Genomic DNA, 22,413 nt, shown 5'->3' with positions numbered 1-22,413 from the left:
CAGCCGAGAGAGCTCGCGTAAGCCGCATCATCTTGCGTTGATACTCCGCGACAGTGAAATTGTGAAAAATATTACATTAAAATTGTTTTAGTTCATAACTTTAAATATCAATTTACTCCTAATTTATGCTCACTAGAGACACATTAAAACAGAAAGACATGCGAGTAATGGAAATAAACAAATAAAGAAGTAAAAGCATTAAACATAAAGAAATAGGACGTAGTATTATCAAGGTGGAGTGATATTTTGGGTATCAGGGCAGTCTGCCAGATTAATGTATGCGGTTCGGTGGATTTTAGACGACACAATTGCAACGATTTGTAAACATTAATATATAGTATCAAACATAATATATACTGAATGTTGTGAACGTATAACGAGACCAATAATATACATTGTAAAGTACTAATAAATAAACTTCAAAATAATGTGTGCGCCAAAAAATGGATTTCCTAATAAATTAGACTAAAATGTAGAGTTTTAAGAATTTCATATAACTATATTCAAAAATGAGTGTGGAACTTGTAAAAGCAAATGTCGAGGCTGGCTTACAGCCCCAAAGGTCCAGTCGAGGTCCAGTGCGGAGAGGACCTGGTCCCCCCAAAAAGTCAATAGCCAGTCGACTTTGGGACCTATTGCAACCACTAGCGAGATTATGGGGTCTCGTCACTGCTGTTGGTAAGTTCTAATACGTGGAAGAATAGCTCGTATCCGCTCCTTGTCAAATATTTTTGTTTATTTCATAAATCATCATTTCTCGAGTTCTATTGACAACAATAGTTCTTTGGAGCCAAAATAAGATATATAGACAAAGGTGAAATAAAGCTCTATGGCTTTATTAAATGCCGTTAGTAAGAGTTCTCTGAGTACACCTGTAGGTTAAGATCTAACATTTACGTTATTATTGAAATATTTATTTATTACAAAACAACTTTCCGATCTAAATTAAATCCGCCATTTAAAGTTTAACGAGTACCTGCATTGATTTTATTTATTTACAATAACAGAATTCATTTCGAATACATTTTCTACCAGTCAACTTTTATCTAGACAGGATTTTTATAATTTTATTCTTGAGAGCACCCCTTCCTTATATGCTTGCTTATATTCCTGAAGGGGTAGAGAGGTGCATCTTGCTTACACAGTTCATTGAACTTATATTTTATGTCCCTTGACGATACAAGGAGCTAACACGTCCGACATATAGGGCATAATTAATCTAATCTAGAGTAACTACTCGTGTTTAGGATAAAATATTCATAAAAATATGGGATATGTTGGTAAATACAATACAATATAAATACTCTTTATTGTAACCGTTGTTAAAAAGAAACATACTTATAAACAAAATTAATACATTTTCTTAAAATACTAACTTAAGTATTGAATATTATTTACAGATTTTTTATTCAAGGATGTTAAGTATATCCTTGAATAAAAAAGTAAGTAAGTTGTTCATCGAACGAATTAATATCTTACAACGCATACTTTCAAAAGAATCAATAAGCCAAAGACAATAAGCTGTACTAACTAAAATATTCGCAGCTTCATAGCAAGACACAAGACATCCCGGCCAAGTGATAGTAAATCAAATATTTGTAATTCTTATTCATATTATGACGCTCTTTAGCAACAGTACCTAGTACGTTAAATAAGTATGTATTGTACTTACTTATAGTATAGTACTTATGTACAATTGAAAACAATATAGACACTTAAATATCAAAGATCTGACACATTTTATTAACCTTATTATATTATGTAAGCTCGTAATTAGGGTTTATTTATGTCTGGTTGTATATCCAAATTTTTTTCAAACCAAAGAATAATAATCGGCTATTGTATTTTAGCCCATATCATTGGTCTAAAATAAGCTAGTGGCAGTGTATATGATGGGCATTTGTGAATAGAGAATGGATTCACTTCCCAGTTAAAGCGATATTTTTTTTCTAACACGATTTGAATGGTAGAGGGTTCTTCCAGAGGAAGTTGGACGTTGGACAGACTCAGCTCAATTATTTTGGAATATGATTGAAAAATGTGATGTATCGTCCCCATATTATTTAATATTCCATGATAATATTTCAAGATGGAAATGGAACAGTCATAGACACTTTAAATATCTATGCACTTTTAGTAGCTGCGACATAGTAAACACTCACTACGCAATATTTCCAACAAAAATGAAAAACAGAGTAATAGTTTTAACCCTGTGGTAGAAACAATTATTTTAAGTGGCTTTGTACTTTAATTTTCGGACGAGGGCTACACTGTACGGGTAATAATTAAAAAATACCTCGCAATCCTTTTAGCTTGTAGAAAACATGCAAATCTCAGGGTACCGCGTGGGAAAACATGCTCCAACTGAATATTTTTTGTGGAATGCAGATTAAAATAGACTTTACCTTTTTTATTGCAACCCTTTTACTTCAACGTTTTGCATATGCAATGTATTACGCTTTGATCGACGTTTTAACGGTACAACTAAAAATAGACATTAGATATTCTTTACCACAGGCAGTTTGCCGCCATGCGTTGAATAATGCGCTATGGTAATATTATAACGCCTTTATATAGCGGCACCGTTCGCGTCAATATCTCTTCTGGGAATAAAATGCCATTAGTTCGGAATAAATGTAGCTTGTATTGTAATCCTGGATTTGATCTATCGGTAGGCGAATAGTTAATTGATTCTCCAGTTAACGAATTTATACTAACATCGTAGTATTTTCCCAAACTTTTGCATTTGTAAAATTGCTTTACGACAATAATGTTATATGTTATATGAATGTATATATTGGTACATATTATAAAAACGGCTGTTCCATAATTCTACACTTAAAAGAATATTCTATGTTGGCTTACAAATTTAACCTACTTATTTATTTATTAATGAACTTAAAAGTTCACCGGACGCCAACCTCAGCGTGAAGTATTCGCACAGAAAATTTGATTAAAACACTTGAGGAGCTCAAACTTTTTTTTAGTTTATTTTTGTCTATTCTACACTCTCACAGTCTACACATCAAAAACATCTCATTATGTAGATCATAAGCTTATATTGTAAGAGCAGCCGACTCTTGAAATGTGCAAAAGATTTTTTTCTTATTCCGTATACAAGGGTTCTTTTCAGTAGACATTTTGCGCTCTACATAAATGCTTTGCCTTAGCTAAAAACCTACTTCAGCCCATTTTTTCGAATAAAAAAACAATAGCAGATACTTGATGAAATACTGGCTTACGGCACTAAAATCTCATTTCTGAGTACACCTATCATAAAAAAAAATAGTTTGAGTGATTATATTTCACGGAACCTGTAGAATGTATAATTAAATTAGTTAAAATTGCTTATAAGAAATAGAGCTCTTTGTTTAATATACTTGAGATAACTATTAACCTTATATGTTACAAAGTCAATGTTACTTACGAAGGTTAATGTGCTTAATGTCGTATACTATTCAAGTTGTACTGTTACATAATAAGGTGTTTATGTAGAGTGTTTTTTATTAAGAATTTTTTGTATCATTTGCAGTAATGAGCGGCGCTGGAACGGAACTTTGGGTCCTGGGATATGAAGTAGCACCTGCTTTACTGTGAGTATAGTTTTAGGGAAAGTCACTATTACTAAAAGAAAATTAAACATTTATACCGTAGCATTTTTTTGAACAAAGTTCCCAAGTATTAATGAGAAACTCAAAATTACAAAAAATGATTATTATTAACCATACCGTTGATCAGTAATTTTTGATTACTAGAATAAAATTGAGTCATGTGTCCAGCGTGGAATAATAGTTACTTGAAGATAGTTTTTTTTTAAATGATTCGATTTTACAGTAGTATTAATCTGAATATTGCAAGTTTTGATAAGATGGCTCTGTTGGGCTTTGAATTCTTAGTTACGCGAATATTTTTGACTAAATACCACATAAACATTGAATACCTACCATTTAAATTAACTCTATGTATAAAGTTCGTAGTAGGTACCTAGTCAATAAATGTGCTTTATTATCTTGACCTTGAATAAGGTATTGCAATATTGAGTTGTTGATTAGTTATATGACGTTTATAATACATACACAATTGATGGGGAATTTATTTTCTCTACCAATAGCTGCATATTTAAACTGAAGTTCTTCGCGTCACCGTTACGTGTTTTGCCATTTCATTGTTAACAAGTTTTTTGTATTTGTAGGTATTGTATTTAAATATCAGGTAACATGAAGGCTCATAGTTCACGTACAACTGGAAATTAGTAATAAAAATACATTGTTATTATACTTTTGTTATGAGTTTTTTATGATTTAAGTTACCTATTTTTTTGTTATTTTCTATTTAATAAACTATTATAATTTTCACTCAATTTGTATTTTATACGAATAAGTCAAAAAAGGTTTCATAACAAAAATCCATAACGTTTGATTTTAAATCTAATATAACTCTTCTACATTCGTTTTGTACCATTTTTCGTGGATTATCAATCACAATTGAACATACAAAGAAAGTAGGTTAACATGCAAATTGTACTTACATGCGAGCATACAATCGTCACATTTGCGACTGTTCATTACCGACAGACTTAAGTATTTGAACACAATTAAAATTGCATGCGCTCGCCACTGCTATTTATGGCACAAACGTGCCCATTCGCTATAAAAGGGTTATAACGTTATAATAACGATATTGTTATTGTTCTATAGTAATTAGTTCCAGAGTTCCCAAGGAACGTGAATTTAATAACGAGCCTAAACTTGCCTGTACTATAATAACTGTACTTTTAAACTTGTTGGTTATGTTTCATCGATAATTGTAATATAGAATAGAAATAGAACAGAGCTCCTTATATGAAAATTCTATTAATAAAATATTTTACCGTATATTAAAATTGTCTGGTGTTCTACAATATCCTGCACGAGAAGACCAAAAAAAGAGGGCTAACTCGGAAAAATATACGTATTTCCAAATTTTATAATGCATATCGACAATGTGAACTCTACATGTCGTAGTACATCTGCCATTTTGAACCTTCATAATAAAATCAATTTATATTTTTGCATAAGCTATAACGTATGTATAAATTTGTATATAGCGAAATACGATGTTAGTTCAAAAAGGAAAAAAAGTGTGATGCAATTGAAATGTATAAATTTTCTATTTCATTAGTATTTGTTTTTCAGAGTGGGCGCAGCTCTAGTACTAATACTAGAGACGATGTGGGTGGCCGCGTTGTTCGTGGACCTTTTATGTCGCCGTGGGGAGTACACACTGTCCTTGCGGTGCTGGGACTTCATGCGGTGGTCGTGCGGTCGAGCGCGCGCTCCGTTCTACGCATGCGCCGCCACAGCACTGCTGTTTGCCAATCTCAGGCTATTGTCCACAATAGCAGGTATTATATTAAATATTAATTAAATTTGGCTTGCTAATATTTTTGCGAGGAACACGTTTCTGGAATAAAATTCATATTGTGTTCTTTTTTTAGCCTATGTCCTAAAACATGATCTATTCATCTTAATCTGTTCAGCAGTTTGTCTATTTACATTACCAAACATCTAAAAATATTAACAAAATAATTTATTATATTACTTTGATTTACCAGGATAACTTTCTTAGTAATGCTTAAGCCAATTGTAAATTCCTAGTTCATCTGACATATTTCCTTCAGGTGGAATGTTACTAGTACTAGCGGCACTCCGAGCGGCTGTGCCTTTCTCTCCTTACGCGACCCACGGTCCACATTCGCCAAGAGCCGGCAGCTCCTTGCTAAGCCAGCACGACTCGCCGCTTCCCGACGTGTTTTATAACGCGGCACATACAGAGGAAGATAGGTTTGTATTGCAAACAATTAATAGTAGATTGATATGAAACGAATTTAATTTTTTGAATAATTAATGATGTTTTGGAGCTTTCGATAAGAATGTGGAAAACCAAGAGTACCTATTTAATTAATAGAGTGTTTAATTGTGCTGGCACCGATATGCAATTTTTAAATTTCAATTTCTATTACAATTTTAATTTGTAACTACGCTCATACATCATATCGCTTAAATTAATTAACGTAAGTAGATCAATTATGTTAATTGGTCAGTGAGATCCAGAATTCGATCTTTACCGTGTTTTAGTAATTAACATTTTATAGAGGTTTTTCGACGGGAAAATACATATTTTTGGTCATTTGGGTGTTTCTTCAGTCGGCACTCTATGCAAGCCCAAGTCCGCTTATTAAAAGGTGTAGTAGGGTCACTAGCGTGGTCGTATAAAACATATACTTTTAGCTTTCTAAAGAATTTAAAATACAGTAAAATAATTTTATCATAATAACAATAAAAATTATAGTTTCTTTATAATCAAGGTTTATTTACTACAATAAGTAAAGGAATAAATCGATTGTGTAGACCGATTTATTCATTGCTATAAAAGATTCCATTAGCACATCGAAAGTAATTTTCTCAAATGTCATTTCACGCTTGAAATCAATCGACAATATTTTTTACAAACGAATTTTGATGAAAAATCCTTTTTTATAGACGTTATACGAGTTTCAATATAACTTTGATCATTACAGGAGTGAAGAGATGACCGTTCTCAGCATCAAAACTCCAGAGAGGTCTCGTTCCGTCACACCGAAGCCAGCTCTTGTCGAGTTTTAAACTGAATGGATGAAAGTGCAACAAAAAGAAAAACTTTGTTATGTAGTGATATATTTATAATTACGCTTTATTCTAAGTCTAAAATTTGGAGTGCAATAATATTAAATTCGCACTTTTCAGCTCAAGCTAAATTATTTCGTATGTAGTGTTAATTTAGGTACCTATTTAATAATTGTATAATTTTTATATGAATCATCTGTGATAGATTAGAGTGTAGTTATTACTACATGGTACGATGGAAAATACCTAAATATAGTAATGATAAACTTTGACGTTTTTTTATTTTTAGACTTGGACCTCCTTTTGGCTCAGCACGGCATAGTAAGAGTAAGCAGCTTTCAATATCTGAAAAAAAAATTCAAAACATATAATTTAGCTATCTAATGTAAACTTTATAATTAATAATTAAAAATCAGTCTACCTAAATACGTCTAACGGTTTTTTTTATATAAAAATGTGTAATTAACCTCAATTAGAAAGTTTAGAAAAACTGTAAAGGCGGGAATGTATAAAGCCTCTTTTGGTTCAATGCGGAATACTTAATTTAATTTAGATTCAGTTACAATTAATGAAGGTGCAAGTTGGGAATCCAAATTCCCGTCGCTATTACAGCAAAGATGTTTTATTAGCCCCTATGGGCTTTCGTGTTTGATACAAAAGTACCAAAATTTTCTTTGACCTATCGGTGAAAGTAGTTAATTAAAAATCATTCGTTTCTATTACATTTTTAATGGAATATGATTAAAACGTGCTGGGATGTCATATTAGGCTTCTAAAACAATGTAGATTGTAGGTACCTATGCTATTTTAGATTAGTATGTAGGTGGCACACTAAATTATAACAACTTAAAATCTTGTTTCACGTATCATCATAATATTATAACTATGATTACCATATTACTAATATAAATATAACAACCATAGTGAATATATTATAAAAAAGGCAAAGAGAAAATAAATATTCAAGCAATAATACTGTACTACTTTTTGTTTTTTTTTTTAGTTCGCTCAAAGCAAGGAAGTTTCCCAGCAACTATGCAGGGACGCTTTATTTTGAGATATTGCGTTCTGTCGGAAAAAAATCGTAAGTCGGGCAGAATACCGACAAATATCTAATTGCCTTGGGGAGGGATTTTCGAAAATCCATTGATAACGCTCACTTCGTGTGCAAAATGAAAAAAAAAGTGAAAACTTTTTTGCTGTCAGTCAGTTTTTAGGTCAAAGTTTAAAAGTTATTATGCCGAGTAAATGACAAATAGGCTTTTATCTAATAAAACTGAAGGAATAGGAATTTAATAGGCACCACCTCTGCCTAACACTAAAAAGGTAAAAAGCGTGATGCTATGTATGTCGATCTTACTGAAAGAAAGCATGCATTGTCCATATTGGCAAATCCGGCGGCTGTCAGCCGAAGTGGTCTCTGCGCGCGCATCATCATTATAATCAGCAAGCGACGCAGACGTGGCGGCATTCGTTCCCATTTACTTTGCATCACGGCGTCTGATATACGTTCTGCCTACGAAATATAAGTATTGTATGCAAATACATAAAACTATGTGCTGTTATGAAGGTAGATCATTGACTATTTAAATTTACAGAAACTCATGAAAAAGACAATTAAATAATAGTTCGTAATATGTAACTTTGTAAGTTATATGAAAAGGTAAAATTTATTATATTCGTTCGGTAATTTTTGATGGAGTAGTTGTAATAATATACATTTAAACAAATAATGTTCTCACAAAGTAATAAAATTGTTAAATATAAGACAACAATCCTACGATATATATGTAAGTTCTTGACACAAGAGCGGCCATTACTGGCGGCCCACTCCGCGTAACAGCGCCTCCCGTGCCATGTGCTTAAGGGTTTAACGTTATTTACAGCAGTTTCACTAACATTTCATACCTGAAGTGTAAGTTCATTGCCCGTAAAGCATTGTATGGCTAACTGTATTATCATAGCAAAGAAGAACGCCAAAGAAGTCACCAGCCTTACTGATTTGAAACTTGACGCATCTTGCTGAAAATTTTATTTAAATTGTAAAGCAGTATGAAAAAACTATGATAGATTTATTTATTTTTAGTTTACAGCATTTCATATGAATTAGGTATGGTATAAATAATTTCTGCGTTATTATTGTAATATTTAAAAAAAACTTAGTTAACCGGATAACTATGAGGATATTGTAACTGTCAAATGTCTTCAAAAACTGACTTGATATTAATACAAGTATATATTAGACATATTGTAACCCGAGTCCTTAGTCAACTACATTTCAATTATATTTGATGAAAAAACGTGTCAAGAATTTGGTGAAAATATATCTAGAAAAAAGTGAAAATCTTACCGAAACTTGTACCATTACCACGCAAATAGCCGCCATACTAGACAGAAGTTGAGTCATGAAGCCGTATGAATAAGTTCTCGAGAATTTCTCCACACATCTTAAACACAAAAACGTATTTTCTTCAACGATATTTTATTATATTTTCTATTAAATAACATTTTTGAGACGCAACATGGTAACTTTATAGCCTATTGTGCTTTTATTACTGAAAATATAACTCTATTTTATTTAAATCTGTTATAACGATGGTTCTAAAAGTATCCTTAACATACATTAAACATGACAAATTTTACTACATAGGTAGAACAAGAAAAAAAACACAAAAAAGTAAGCGATGATTTCTCATCTTAAAAGCGGGCGAAGATGAATATGAGGGCCATAATACTGTTGATCGAAAGTAGAAAAAATCAAACTGACAGACAACATTGGAGGCGTAATCCTGAGATATTGCAGCTTGTCATAACCACACAACTCACCCTCTTATTGCCATCTTATTGGCTGTGAATTGAGTTTTTTCGGCGCGTCGGGGCACCTATCATCCGACAGAGCTATCTGTTGACCCCTGGAATCTCTATTTGTAATATCAGGCACGTTTTCAATACCCGCGTCATATGTTTTTTTCGGTAATTTGGTCAATAAATTTTACATATTAACTGCATTTCGGGCGAGCAAGGATTACAAATAGTATGATATCTATTATAATAAGTTTCATAGTTCATTTAACACATTTTTCATAAATTTGTTAAAAGATCTGGCGACGTGCGCCGCGTCGCCTTATAGAAAAATATATTCTCTTTGCACTTTTCATAACCATGAAACTTTGCAGTTATTCTGGCATAGGGCCCTCATAGTTGCAGCAAAGCTTTGTGGTATTACTCTTTTCTATATTATGATCGCTTTATTTTTAATATTCTCTACATGGTCAATGGAACTTTAGGAATAAAGGAACATATTAACTAATAATTAATGTCTTTATTTTTACTACCTTTGCTTTTCACTTTATTCTTACTAAATCTACATGTTTCAATTAATATCTTTTTAATTTATTTTGTTAAGTTTTTGTAATTTTGAAATCATAGTTCTTAGCTTCTGTTAATAAAAAAGAAAAACGTCTTTGATGTTTAAATATACAATATAACCGGGTATTCTCTTTATGACTACTCGTTAACATTGCATAAATTAATTTAAAGTATAATGCATACAGTCAATAATCTGATCTGGATCTGCGATAGCGAACCATAATAAATTTACGAGTTATTATTACCGTCGAAAACCCTCGGCTCTCAGTTAATTGAAACTACATACTGCACCTGATTGATTTTACACAAACAGATTTGTGAAAGCCTGGTGGATTACGTGATCGTATTACGTATTCATTTGATTTATTCTACGACTTACCCTATGAGCATTTGATGTTGACGCAAACAATTGAGTAAAGAATTTTCTAATGCTTTTTCTATTTCAGGACCAGTGTAAAACCTTTTTACGATTTTCTCATTTGCTTCCGTGTCGATCTCTTCGTAATTGGTGTCGGCATTTATAGACAAATTGCCATCTGAGTCATTGGTAGCAAGTTGGGCCATAGTGCGGTCATAAGCAGTTACTAATGCTTCACGAAGTATCGCAAACTGAGAGCTCATGTGAAGTATTACAGATGCGATGAAGGTATCAATGGTCATCACGATATGCCCAGTCCAGAGTAACCCCACCGTTTCAAGAGCGAAGGTGGGTATATAAGATTTATCGCTTTGGTGCGGCCAAGGAATGAAGATGGGCTGGGGCATTGTTCGAACAGGTTTTATTGCCGTGTCATTTAAATTTTTTATAATACTTTTCCAACGAAGATCCTGAATAATTCCATAAACATTCGCATTTCCTATCGTCATCCAGCCAAAGAAAAGAAAAGCGCCGGTGAATATTCGTGATAGTTTGATCGTCTTTCGATTCTTGTTATCGTTTTGATAGTATTGATACAAGTCAATCTCGAGGGTGTGAACTATATCCTGTAGTTCGGCGTTACGGAAATAGAATATGCAAAGTTTTATCAATGTGAGATCGTGGGTTATGACGAAGGAGAGACTGAACATAAAACGGTCTAGATCTTTTTCTCCGACGAAAGGGTCTATGGTTTCGAGGCCGACAAAACCAACAACCCACACCATTTGGGTTACAATAGAATAATATAAGTACCAGCCGGGGAAATTACTCTTATTATCTTCATCAGGATGATGCCACCAGCCTAGGCCGAGGACTCGTAAGAGTAGATAATGTACCGCGAAATAACGCGTTGGCCGCATGATTATTGAGACGTCCGAACAAAAGCGCTATGATTGTTAAATAACACCTCACGATTCCCCCGTACAGCTTATTTAAACTATATAATTAGTTGGCTGTGATTGACACTATACTAAAGCCTTTAATTTTGTTATACAGGTTGATTTTATAATGATGTTGGTTTAACACGAATTTATGTTAGGCATGTTGTAGATAAGGCAAATGTTCTAAGCTTATCGTGACGTTTGAAAATACGTGACATAACAGATTCGAAATAAAAAAATCTATTGAAATTTCAAAAATTGATTTCATTTAAATCGTATTGATATAAATAGTTAATCGTAAGTCGTGGTACGAGAATATTTCCAAATTATTTATTTAATAAGAAATGTAGAAAATCCAAGTAGTTTTTCGTTTTGCATATTATAGAGGATCCTTAGCTTTGGCAGTTGCAAAATATGGGTATAATACGATAATTATACAGTAATTTTAATGGAAACTGATTTGATGGCCATAAATCTTTAGAGTATTATTTGCACGACTCGAGCATCCTTTTCCCGTAAGTAAACTATATCATTTTGTATGTTTAATTTATGGTATTTAATATTTTATATATCTACTCAGAGTTTAAATTAACTTCTTTTATATAAATAATACAAATTCTCGGAATAGTAAATTCCTATGAGTCACGAATCTGCAAGAGGCACTTACTGAAATTGTCCTTCCACGTTTTGCGAAATCAAAAGACGCGAGGCGGTAACAAACATGCACTCTAAAATAACTCGCTGTTTTCGCCTCGTGTAGAACCATTGATAATAACGAGAAACTTTTTTATTTGAAGTGTTTTACGAACAAATAGAACCATGGAAATCAAACAGGGCTGGCTTTCTGTTTGGGTTTTATTGCTTTATTCGTAAACTAGGAATATCTAAGTCAAGCCTTAGTTTTAATCATGTGTGTATAATTATTGGCTTTTATTATATTATACCTACTATCCTATAAAAGGGCATAGGTCGGAAAATAAGCAAGTAAGTCTTGTTAAGTGAACTCCTAGAAGCTATTACTTTTAGACCTCCAGAAATATTAGTCAATTTATACCTCCAGTATACAGCAAGGAATCTCTTCACCTTCGTTTTATGTGAAGCAAATTATATAAGCAATGTGACTACGATTAGAAATTCTTTGTCCACCATGTTGGCGTAATGCGGATCGGAAGACTTCCTATATCTATTTACATTGTTCTTATGCCAATCTTTTTAAATAGCAGGATGTTTAATTTCAAAGTTCATTGCAAAGTTAGCAGTGCGTTTCTTGGAAACTATAACCAAAACTTTTCAGGTTTAGCCATATTAGCTACCTTTGATTATGAATTGTACCATACATTCCACTTCTACATGGAATATCGTCTCATTATTCATGCGTGTATACAAATATTGCTCTGTATTACAATTTCTAGACTCTAGATTTAAATTTTATTTGATATGGAAGTTTAGTTCAAAAATTCCGCCCCTCAAATAAATGACACCCTTGGGAACATTCTTCTCATCGTAATATACTTTTTGATTCATTGTTCATAGTGATAAAAAGTTTTCGTCCATTTTATGAATAAGTATTTAGGTAACCGAAAATATATATTTTATTAAAAGACTGCTAAAGTAATAGAAAAAGCGGGTAAATAAATATAACATAGATGCCGCGTCGCATTGCAAAAAAAAATGTTATATTTTTGTCACTGTATCTGTAAATTTATTTTATTAATCACACTGTGGATAGAAAATGATCGTGGCGTAAACACTTAAATATTAACAACTTTAATCAATGGTAGTTATAACATTGTAATTTGGATTTAAATGTAATTATACGAATACTCGAAATTGGTTTGAAAGGTGTTAAAATCGACACAATGAATTATATTAAATCTGTTTTATAATTGATAACTAAATTTTTATCCTGACTCATAGCATAAAACTACAATGTTTAAATAACTTATTTTTTTCAATATTAGCTCAGTATTAAATAGTTAATTACCAGTTATATTGACAGGACATAAACGTAAAAAAAATCCTGTAGACCTTACCTGTAACGATTTTTAGGAATACTTTACACGTATCCAGCGAACCAATATTAGTCTATAATAATAATATACTTGCCCACTGCTGAGCACGGGCCTCCTCTACTACTGAGAGGGATTAGGCCTTAGTCCGCCACGCTGGCCTAGTGTGGATTGGTAGACTTCACACACCTTCGAAATTCCTATAGAGAACTTAGTTAGGCTATTACATATATGTAAAATATTCATGCATATGGTAATAAACTTGTTTCTTCGCTATTTTAATTAATATACTATTACCGTCATATGATTAGCGGTAATTTAATATTTAATGAAACACCATTTCTTTTCACATACCTATATTATGCACAGAATTGATATTCCCAGGTGATTGGTACCTTCTCCTGGCAGTCTTTCTAGTCATCACTTGCGAGGTCCCAGGACAATTAGTCACAGAATATATAAATAAGTGTCCCTTGTTCTGTTGTTGTTATAGTTCATTTCATTCACGGATTACACATCGTGTTATGGGCACTTTAAAAACCTTTTTAATTTCCCTTAAACAAAAAAAAAAACAAGATTTTGCTATTTTTTGCCATCTGTGTATTTAAATTGTTGTTTCCGGAACAAAAATTCCTTTAAATTTTACATTTAACGCCTATTTCCATATTATATTTTACGGCTTGTGTTAAAACATCATGACGTCCAAATATTTTCAAATATTAACATTTATACTAACTAGAAAGTATGCTTGGTTAAGCCTATATTATGATAAAAATTGTACATACATGCAGGTATAGTCCTATTACTCATTTGCCTGTCAGCTTCTATTGAAAAATACAATATAAGTTTCTGATAAGTAGTAAATATGTATATTATCCAAAAAAATTATAGTGTATTTCGAGAGTTTTGTTTTTATAATGACAGTAAATTTTTATGGAGCGTATTCATTTGTGTTTGAAGCATATTATAAAGAATTATAAAATAGGTACGGTATCGAAACATGATTGGAAGTTAACAGGAACCTCGTTAAAATTATTGAGGCAGAGATCAAAGTCCACTTTCAACATACATTTTCAAATGCTTTAATAGTGAACTATTTATGGACATTGTAGGTATATTTGGTAAGTATTCTTTGATATCAAATACCTCGAAAGCTTGAGATCACAACCCCAGGATTTAAACTTAGGTTTCAACCACCCATCCCCCCACCACTTGTAAAGTTTGTTACAATTTTATTAATTGGTTTTAGGTTTTAAAGACTGACAATCTTCCGTATTTGTCTACTTAAAGACATTAGTCTGATTCAATGCGCATTTTAGATGCTCTATATTTTTTTAATTTTAAATATTATAAAATTATACACCAGTAATTAAAAAATAATTTAGTTTTGGAGGCGTATATTATTTTTTATATATTCCTTTTTTTACAACATTTTTAGAGTTTTGCCATGCATTGAGAATTTAACGCATAAGTAAGTATCATCGGTAAGTATTTAGAATTATAATTTTAGACATTACATAATCAAGCTGTCTCTACATTATTCTACAAAAGGGGGATTGAACCTCGTTTCTCAGAAATCGCGTTTCTTTGGTAAAATAATAGATGTCGCTACTTTTGCTGTAGAAACATTTATGGATTAAAAGATTTTTATAGTTTTTCTTTGGGTTTAATACTATTTTATACAATTGAGGCTGACAAAAACTACCCGTTGAACATATAATTAAGCACACATTTGCTATAAATTATAATGGCAATAATTAAAAGAGATGCGTGCGCAATTTTTTTCGCAAACAGTGCTGAAGCGCTTTTTAACTTATTAACGTAAAAATATTTATAACAGGTAGGTAAAGAAATGTAGTATTTTACTATGATAAACATGATATTTATAGAGCTTGATATAATACGAATAATAAATCACAATAAAATAATAATCACACAATATTGGTGTAGCAATGCATTTCATTCTGTTATAAAATCATAAAGATTTGATGATTGATGATAGGAAGTAATGTATTGATTCACTTATATTAACCCATTAAATATTTGAAATAAATTTATATATTTTTTAATTATGCGAAATTCTAATTAATTATACTAAATATCTAATGATTATAAATACAGTACTAGGTACGACAAGTATAGTGAACTCGGCAACATCAAGCGATGGAAGCGCTTGAACTCCGTTTGGGCACGACATCGTACGATGTTACAGTCGCCAGTTTATTTAGCAGAGCAACATAACCTCTACCGCCACATATTGTCTGCCTCGATCAGAGAACACCAACCGTTGTACCTTTTTCATGCGGCTGGCGAAACACATTCATTAATTTTGCTTGTGTTCCTAACCAGAGGCGCACGTTGAAATATGTTGTGTTTTTTTTGCTCTACTTCAGTACTGTGAATTTGGTTGAGGTAAATAATTTATTTAGGGTTACCAAGGTTAAGCAGTTGCGCGAGCGGGTGCATAATATTTCACATGTTGGTTTAATAATTGAAGACGACTGACAATGTTGGCATAGAAGAATTCGTAAAGTTCAGTGTTTTATTTTCGTGTAATTTCATAAATTTTACGGTGAGTATTTCATTTGTGAATTAACTGTATAGTATAAATATCAAAAATAATGATTCTATTATACCGTTACTTAAGAAAAAAATATAGTTCATTGTATTATATTTCGTGGGAAGATTTTTTTTTCATTGAACTTGCAACATTTTGTAGATGGTACAAAATGCTGGCCGGTTATAGCGGCAGATTTAAAAGTCGCAAGAAAGTTTATGTAGGTATGCAATTAAATAAAAAAAATACAAACCAAAGTAACTTCATTCATACATACAAATTGAAAATAATTTAATATAAGTTATAAGTTAGTTTTTAACAGAAGCTTACATTTTTTACATTATAATTAGGTGCTTGGGTGGATATATACACATATTGTACCTATTTAAATGAAAGTGATATCTCGGAATCATCGTGCGGGTATAGCTAAAAAGTATTTTGCTCCTTTTTATGAAACTGTGATTGTGTTTCAAGGTTTCTGCTTAAACTTATCTGATTAGATAAAAGTTTTCGACCATATAAAACTGATTTATTGCGGCATATAATATGAAGGAGATTTAAATAAAATCTAGCCATTTCCGCCTTGGGTAGTATAAATTCTTTTACCACAATAACTTCTATGAAATTTATAATTTGTGCACATTGTTACATATTAATATTCTATTAAATAGTTCATTATTGAACTTTAAAGAATAGATATACAATAGTCTTGGCTTCATAAATAATTAATATAAAATATAAAAACTAAACGTAATAAGTTTTTAAATTTGTATAATTTTTTATTTTTTTACTTTTATGTTTAAGCCATGACCAAATAAATTAACACATCGCATATATTTTTACGACTTTATGTTTGGCCTGTTTTGCATCAAGTGTCAGTAGATAGTACATAGTTACTTTTTTAAATTCAATCCATATAACTAAATAAATTAACGTGGCTGCTTTTTTTGAAATCATAGTTCAAAATTATGTAGTATTTCTGAGCCTATTTGAATTTTTAACAACACGAAAAATTCATGCCTGTCTATTTTTTCCCGCCTTTTGGTAATTGCTACGGCTGAAACAAAAATGGTTTTCATGGGACATTCTTTAAAGGTGAAGTCTTTAGAAGTAATCTGGTTTACGTTTTTATTCCAATAAAAGTGTTACGCAGGTAATCGGACTTTGACCGGAGCTGTAATACGAACTCAAACCAAATAAATGATTTTAGGTATTGAAATAAAATATATTATGAGTACATTAATTTATATGTTATTGATATTTTCTTAGCCATGACTCTATTTTATTTGGCATTTTCGCTTATATTCTTGAGCATTTGTTGCTGAGACCGAGAGTAAGACGTGAATTATCGGTTCAGAGATCGGAATATAGATAAATTTTAAGAGATCGCGATTTCAGTTTGACCTTGTCCATTTCTTTAGGTAAAGCTTATTTTATTTTTCTTCAGACGGATGATATGAATTAGTATTTAGATGCACTCAAAGCATTTGTCGTAAAGTTCGAGGTGGGATGCGTGCAGTTGTTTAAGATTCGCCGATGCCGCGCCGCGCCGTGTCAGGAAAGATGTGAAAGGAATTGATTAGTTTCTTGCTTGAAAAGTATTATGTTTACGCTGAAAAGCTTCTTAAAACCTTGTTATGTTGTAATATGTTAGCCATTGAATTGAAGCTACTTACACGTATCACCAACGTACATCAGACATAGTATCTGATATTTTTCTCATTTAATAATCGAAAATGCATCTTATTATTTTTTTATTACTAAGGCAATGAAATAACTAAGTAGCAAAGGCGACGTATCCATACAACCCGATTTTTGCTGGCTTTCCTTTCGTAATTTATGTAAAATATTTACAATATTTGTTACTATTCCTATTATTACTGATAACAAAGACAGAAGAAGATATTAACATGTGAATATTTTGTTAATTGATAAATTTTAAATTCCGATTTATATTTTAAAACTACTATCGTGATAAAAACTTCACGGTGATAAACTTCGGGTCGTAGGTACAGTACATATAATATATCACGCAACATTTTATTTTTTACACTTCCGTAAGGCGATTAAACACAATATATCGAACACGAGACTACCAGTTAATATATTTTTGGTATATCTATTTAGTTTAGTTGTTCATTTATTTTCGTTTGCGACATTTATTTTCAGTTAATTTTCTCGTTTATTGCCCTTGATCTAATCTGTTCTATTCCTAATTCTTTATGTTAACATTTTAAATATTATCATCACGTCAAAAGACACAAAAAACATTGAAAAATAACTATAAATATAGGTGTTATATCTGATCCGGATAGTCACATAAAGAAGTTTTGGAATAGTATGTAAAATACTGGATACTTAAAGTTAAGTTTTTAAATAACATTGCTTGCTGTTTGTATTCTGACTTAACAAAAAACTAACGAAATACGAGATTTCTGTAGATACACACACCTTTTATCTCCAAAGGGGTAGGCAGAGGGGCTACTGGTGCACCCACTTTTCGTAGTACATTTTCTGTCCCATGAGTGATAGGCGGTGAGGCCTTCGCCGTATCGGGCAGTAATTCCAGACTCCACACGTTTCTAATAAATTCCATTTTTAACTTATTTGCTCTAGTAACAATTTTTTATGCAGTAGTCTAGGGCATGCAATTATGGAAATATTCCAATAATCGATAAAAAAAATTATCGTTTTTTTTTTCGATAAAAACCGATAACTATCGGTTTTTAAAATAAAGTAAAAGTCTTGTTTTTTTTTCGCTTTACTATGGGCAAACGTGTAATTCATATTATATATTGCTGAAAGCAATCGGCCAAACAATATTTAAAAGTAGAATTAAACTTTTTGCTTAAGTGTGAGTAGTATTCGATAACCGCGAATTCACGATAAAGTCAATTGACTAATCGTTAGAGACCGAAGCATGCCTGTTCCAGGATTCCAAGCCTACGTGACGTGGTATATATTATTTCTTCGATGTGATTACTTAGATTCAGTTCACAACAGATATACACAGAGGACACGCAGGTCATTTGGCAATGAAAATTAAATATCCTGAAGATTGGGGAGAAAAGAAAACGGGAATCTTTTGCACGTGATCGTACACACCTGCGTTTTTTTTGTCATTGAACCCAATTACGATCTTGAAACCCTATATAGAAATGAGGCCAAAGTCCAGTTGACCTCAATGACAAGATCCTCACGCCTCCACACAATAAACCAGGGGGCTCATAATATAGTATCGCTCATGAACCGTGCTGTCTTCTTCATAACAATGAATGTTTCCAAGCGATAACATATCATTAATATGCAGAAGAAATAAGGTAGGCGACAACACCGAACCCTGAGGAACTTGGGCATTTACCGTCATGAGTTTCGAAGCGTGCCCATCGAAGGGAAAATCCTTTTCTAATTGTTTTAAGCAGTATATAACATAATGAAAAAAGAAACTTTTTATAATCAACTATGGTATTTCTTAACAAAATAAAATTACACTCTTGACTGTTTACTGTATTGACTCTGAACACTAATTCTACATTACGATTTACATCAAAGTTAAAAATTGAGTTCGAGTCCCGAATACAAATGTGTAAAAACGGTTTATTCGAGTGTATTCATTTCTCATAATTCATAGTTATATTTATTAGCCAAGTTATTCAACGAATTTATTTGTAATAGTGTAAAAAAGGCATTTGAGGATTTTTTTCGATAATCGATATTTTTCCGATATTTATCGTTCCTCTTAAATGGCTCGATAACCGATAAATTATCGATTATCGATTATCGGATTGCATGCCCTCTGTAGTACATAGGTTTTGATCATTTCGCACGCGTAGGTTTTTATACGGAGTGAAGTATAGGTCACATTACGTATTTAAACATTGCTTACCTGCTATTAAAAGTCATGTTTCGATAATTTTTTATCTGGACATAGATTTGTTTAAATTTGGAACACGTAACATACCTATTTGTTATATTTTCTCTCTGATCCAACAATATAGCTATATAAAGCTAGAAAATCTATTACGATCACAAAGACTGGAGAGTATGAAGACAATAGCTAAATTATCATTAATTGAAGTAGTCTCTGATATTAGTTGCCATGAGCGATTTTAATTGATTAAGTCAACCACGGTATTGTTTGGAAATGCTCGCTTGTTATGAGTGAATGTTACGATTTTAAACGCATTGTGATTTGTGAACAGGACGGTTGGTTGAAATTGATATATTTATTCACTTTTGTAGAATATTATACGGCTCTTGAAAGCCTAGTATCATCAAACTGATTATTAAAATGTACAGATATTGACATCAAAGTCTTTCGATTCAATGGACCGAATACAGGAAAAACTTAAAAATAATTGAAATTATCATGTTAAAATGTATAAATACTAGGTTTTAGTAGCGCTCTGCTCGTGTGTAGGTCCTTTCTAGGACTAAATAAAGTCCAATTGTTCACTTCTCTAGCATAAAAAAGCATATATATGATACCAATATGTACCACATCTTCTTTTCTTTCAAACGCATTCAGTGCGTATAGATGCGTTTACTGATAACACACATCTTTACAAAGTTGCTCCTTTGTTATATGTATAAATGACATGTTTTGTTCTGTTAAGACTAAATGAATCTTAAATCAATGTACAATAAATAATTTTTTTCTTAAATAAATATGTATAGACGTATAAGATCAACTCCTTGGAAAACTGAGGTGATGTTACAGCAATATAATAATGTACGTAATAATGTAATAGAAGTGAATTAATACCCTGATTAAATGATATCACGTTATCTAATTGAATTCAACTATTGTTTAGTGTTAGCACTAGGGACTATTCAGTATTATGGAATACCTACTAGCATTTTGCGTAAATACCTACAAGTAAAGATTAATACTTTAACTATTAGTCTTTGTCGAAAGTTAAGGCATCAGGGATCTATATTGATTTCCATGTAAGTTTGTCCAATACTTGGTTCAAGTTATTCCGATATAAAAACTATTAAAACTGTGTCATTAGCCTCCGCCTCTCTCTTCAGAGATAAACGGCGCGTGTGTGTGTATGTTTCTACAAAAAATATTTATATACTTTATTTTCATTTCAGTCAAAAGAATGAATCAAAAATTAACTCAGATGTTTTGTTTCTTTAACTTTTCTTTAAATTTTGTGCCTATATATAAATTTGTTTCTTACGACAGTTTTCGACTTTGACAAAACTTTCTAGGGAGAGATAATCCTATAGCCAACAGACAAAAAGTCTGATATCTCATGAACAAGTTTCTAGGTTTAATGTTATAAACGACAGAAAAAAGGTCTGACTCATTAACGCTTATTTTATAGCAATATGAGTTAAGGAACCCTAACAACATCAAGCGGAACAACATGTCGTATAAATTGCTTTCCTTGTAATAGGTACTTCAATCACAAATACGAAGCTAGTAAAATAAATTTTAAACAAGCCTAGCAATTTTAATAGCATATTTAACGTATATTGAAAGATAATATAATTTCCATAATATATAGAGATAGCAGCCACTGAAAGAGTAATTTCATATTTCATTTGTCAGTTAATTAAAATTAACAGAAATTTCTAGGAGCGTTTCTGAACTAAAGATAATGTTTTCATAATTCAGACATGCTTCGTATGAATTTAAGAAACATTAAATGCATAGATAGGCCTAGTTAACTTTACGAACAATAAAAAATAATATAATGTTCGGTGAATGCTTTTCACAATTAAAATATTATTTGTGTTAGTTAGTTTACACTGATTGGTTTGTGAAGCAAACAGTAATATAATTTAAATGTGGTAGATATCCTGTGTTATAGAGACTGTTTTCGATGACACCTAAATATTCCTTATTTTTTCCATTTATATGGCATAAGTGTTTTGTTCTGAAAAGATATAGGATGAAGTTACTGGCCATTTAATTTATTTTAAATGAAGAATAATGAATATTTCTATTGAAGTTAATGTGTAAAATCGTTCTGAAGTTTTGAATTTGTTCAGCTAGTGCAGCTGACTGTACGTAAGCAGTAACTGAGAATCACGGTCTTCCCGTAGCTCCACACTAACACCCTATAATCTGAACCAAACCTGGTCAAACACCAAAACCAATACAAAACACCAGGTACTGCGTACCTGTGTTATAGAGACTGTTTTCGATGGCACCTTAAGATTCCTTATTTTTTCCATTTATATGGCATAAGTGTTTTGTTCTGAAAAGATATAGGATGAAGTTACTGGCCATTATGCGATTTAAAACATAAATAAAAAAAGAAACAGTTTTATTTATCATAATGTATAGCCGAGCAGCTTAATTAGGGATTGTTAAATATAAGAACACTAGCTTTTGCCCGCGGCTCCGCCCGCGTTATAAAGTTTTTCAGGCTAAAGTTTTCCGTTATAAAAGTTGTGGTTTCCCGGGAGCCTATGTTCTTTCCAGGGTCTCAAACTGACTCCATACCAAATTCCATCTTAATACGTTGGGTAGTTTTTGAGTTTAACACGTTCAGGCAGACAGATGCAGCGGGGGACT

At 31.9% G+C, this 22,413-nt stretch overlaps 2 protein-coding genes and 1 pseudogene across 2 annotated transcripts; 2 read left to right on the top strand and 1 right to left on the bottom strand.

Moving 5' to 3' along the window:
• On the top strand, window positions 1-6,913 carry LOC115456385. Its single transcript, XM_030185414.2, has 5 exons — window positions 1-678; window positions 3,533-3,593; window positions 5,175-5,383; window positions 5,660-5,822; window positions 6,560-6,913. Exons 1-5 carry the CDS (start codon window positions 510-512, stop codon window positions 6,642-6,644), a joined length of 687 nt encoding a protein of 228 aa, XP_030041274.2. The 5' UTR covers window positions 1-509; the 3' UTR covers window positions 6,645-6,913.
• LOC115456384 (odorant receptor Or1) lies at window positions 6,877-11,303 on the bottom strand. Its single transcript, XM_030185413.2, has 5 exons — window positions 10,393-11,303; window positions 8,995-9,091; window positions 8,553-8,666; window positions 8,005-8,160; window positions 6,877-6,989 (listed from the first exon to the last, which is right to left on the bottom strand). The coding sequence occupies exons 1-5, from the start codon at window positions 11,289-11,291 to the stop codon at window positions 6,930-6,932; spliced, it is 1,326 nt and encodes a 441-aa protein (XP_030041273.1). The 5' UTR covers window positions 11,292-11,303; the 3' UTR covers window positions 6,877-6,929.
• Window positions 11,304-15,529: 4,226 nt separating this feature from the next.
• LOC119189887 overlaps window positions 15,530-22,413 on the top strand; it is a 31,846-nt pseudogene continuing 24,962 nt past the window's right edge.

This window comes from Manduca sexta, chromosome 20 (assembly GCF_014839805.1).
Source record: "Manduca sexta isolate Smith_Timp_Sample1 chromosome 20, JHU_Msex_v1.0, whole genome shotgun sequence".
NCBI classification, from domain to species: domain Eukaryota; kingdom Metazoa; phylum Arthropoda; class Insecta; order Lepidoptera; family Sphingidae; genus Manduca; species Manduca sexta.
The sequence above is the reverse complement of the archived record's forward strand: the minus strand, read 5'-3'. Positions and strand labels throughout refer to the sequence as shown.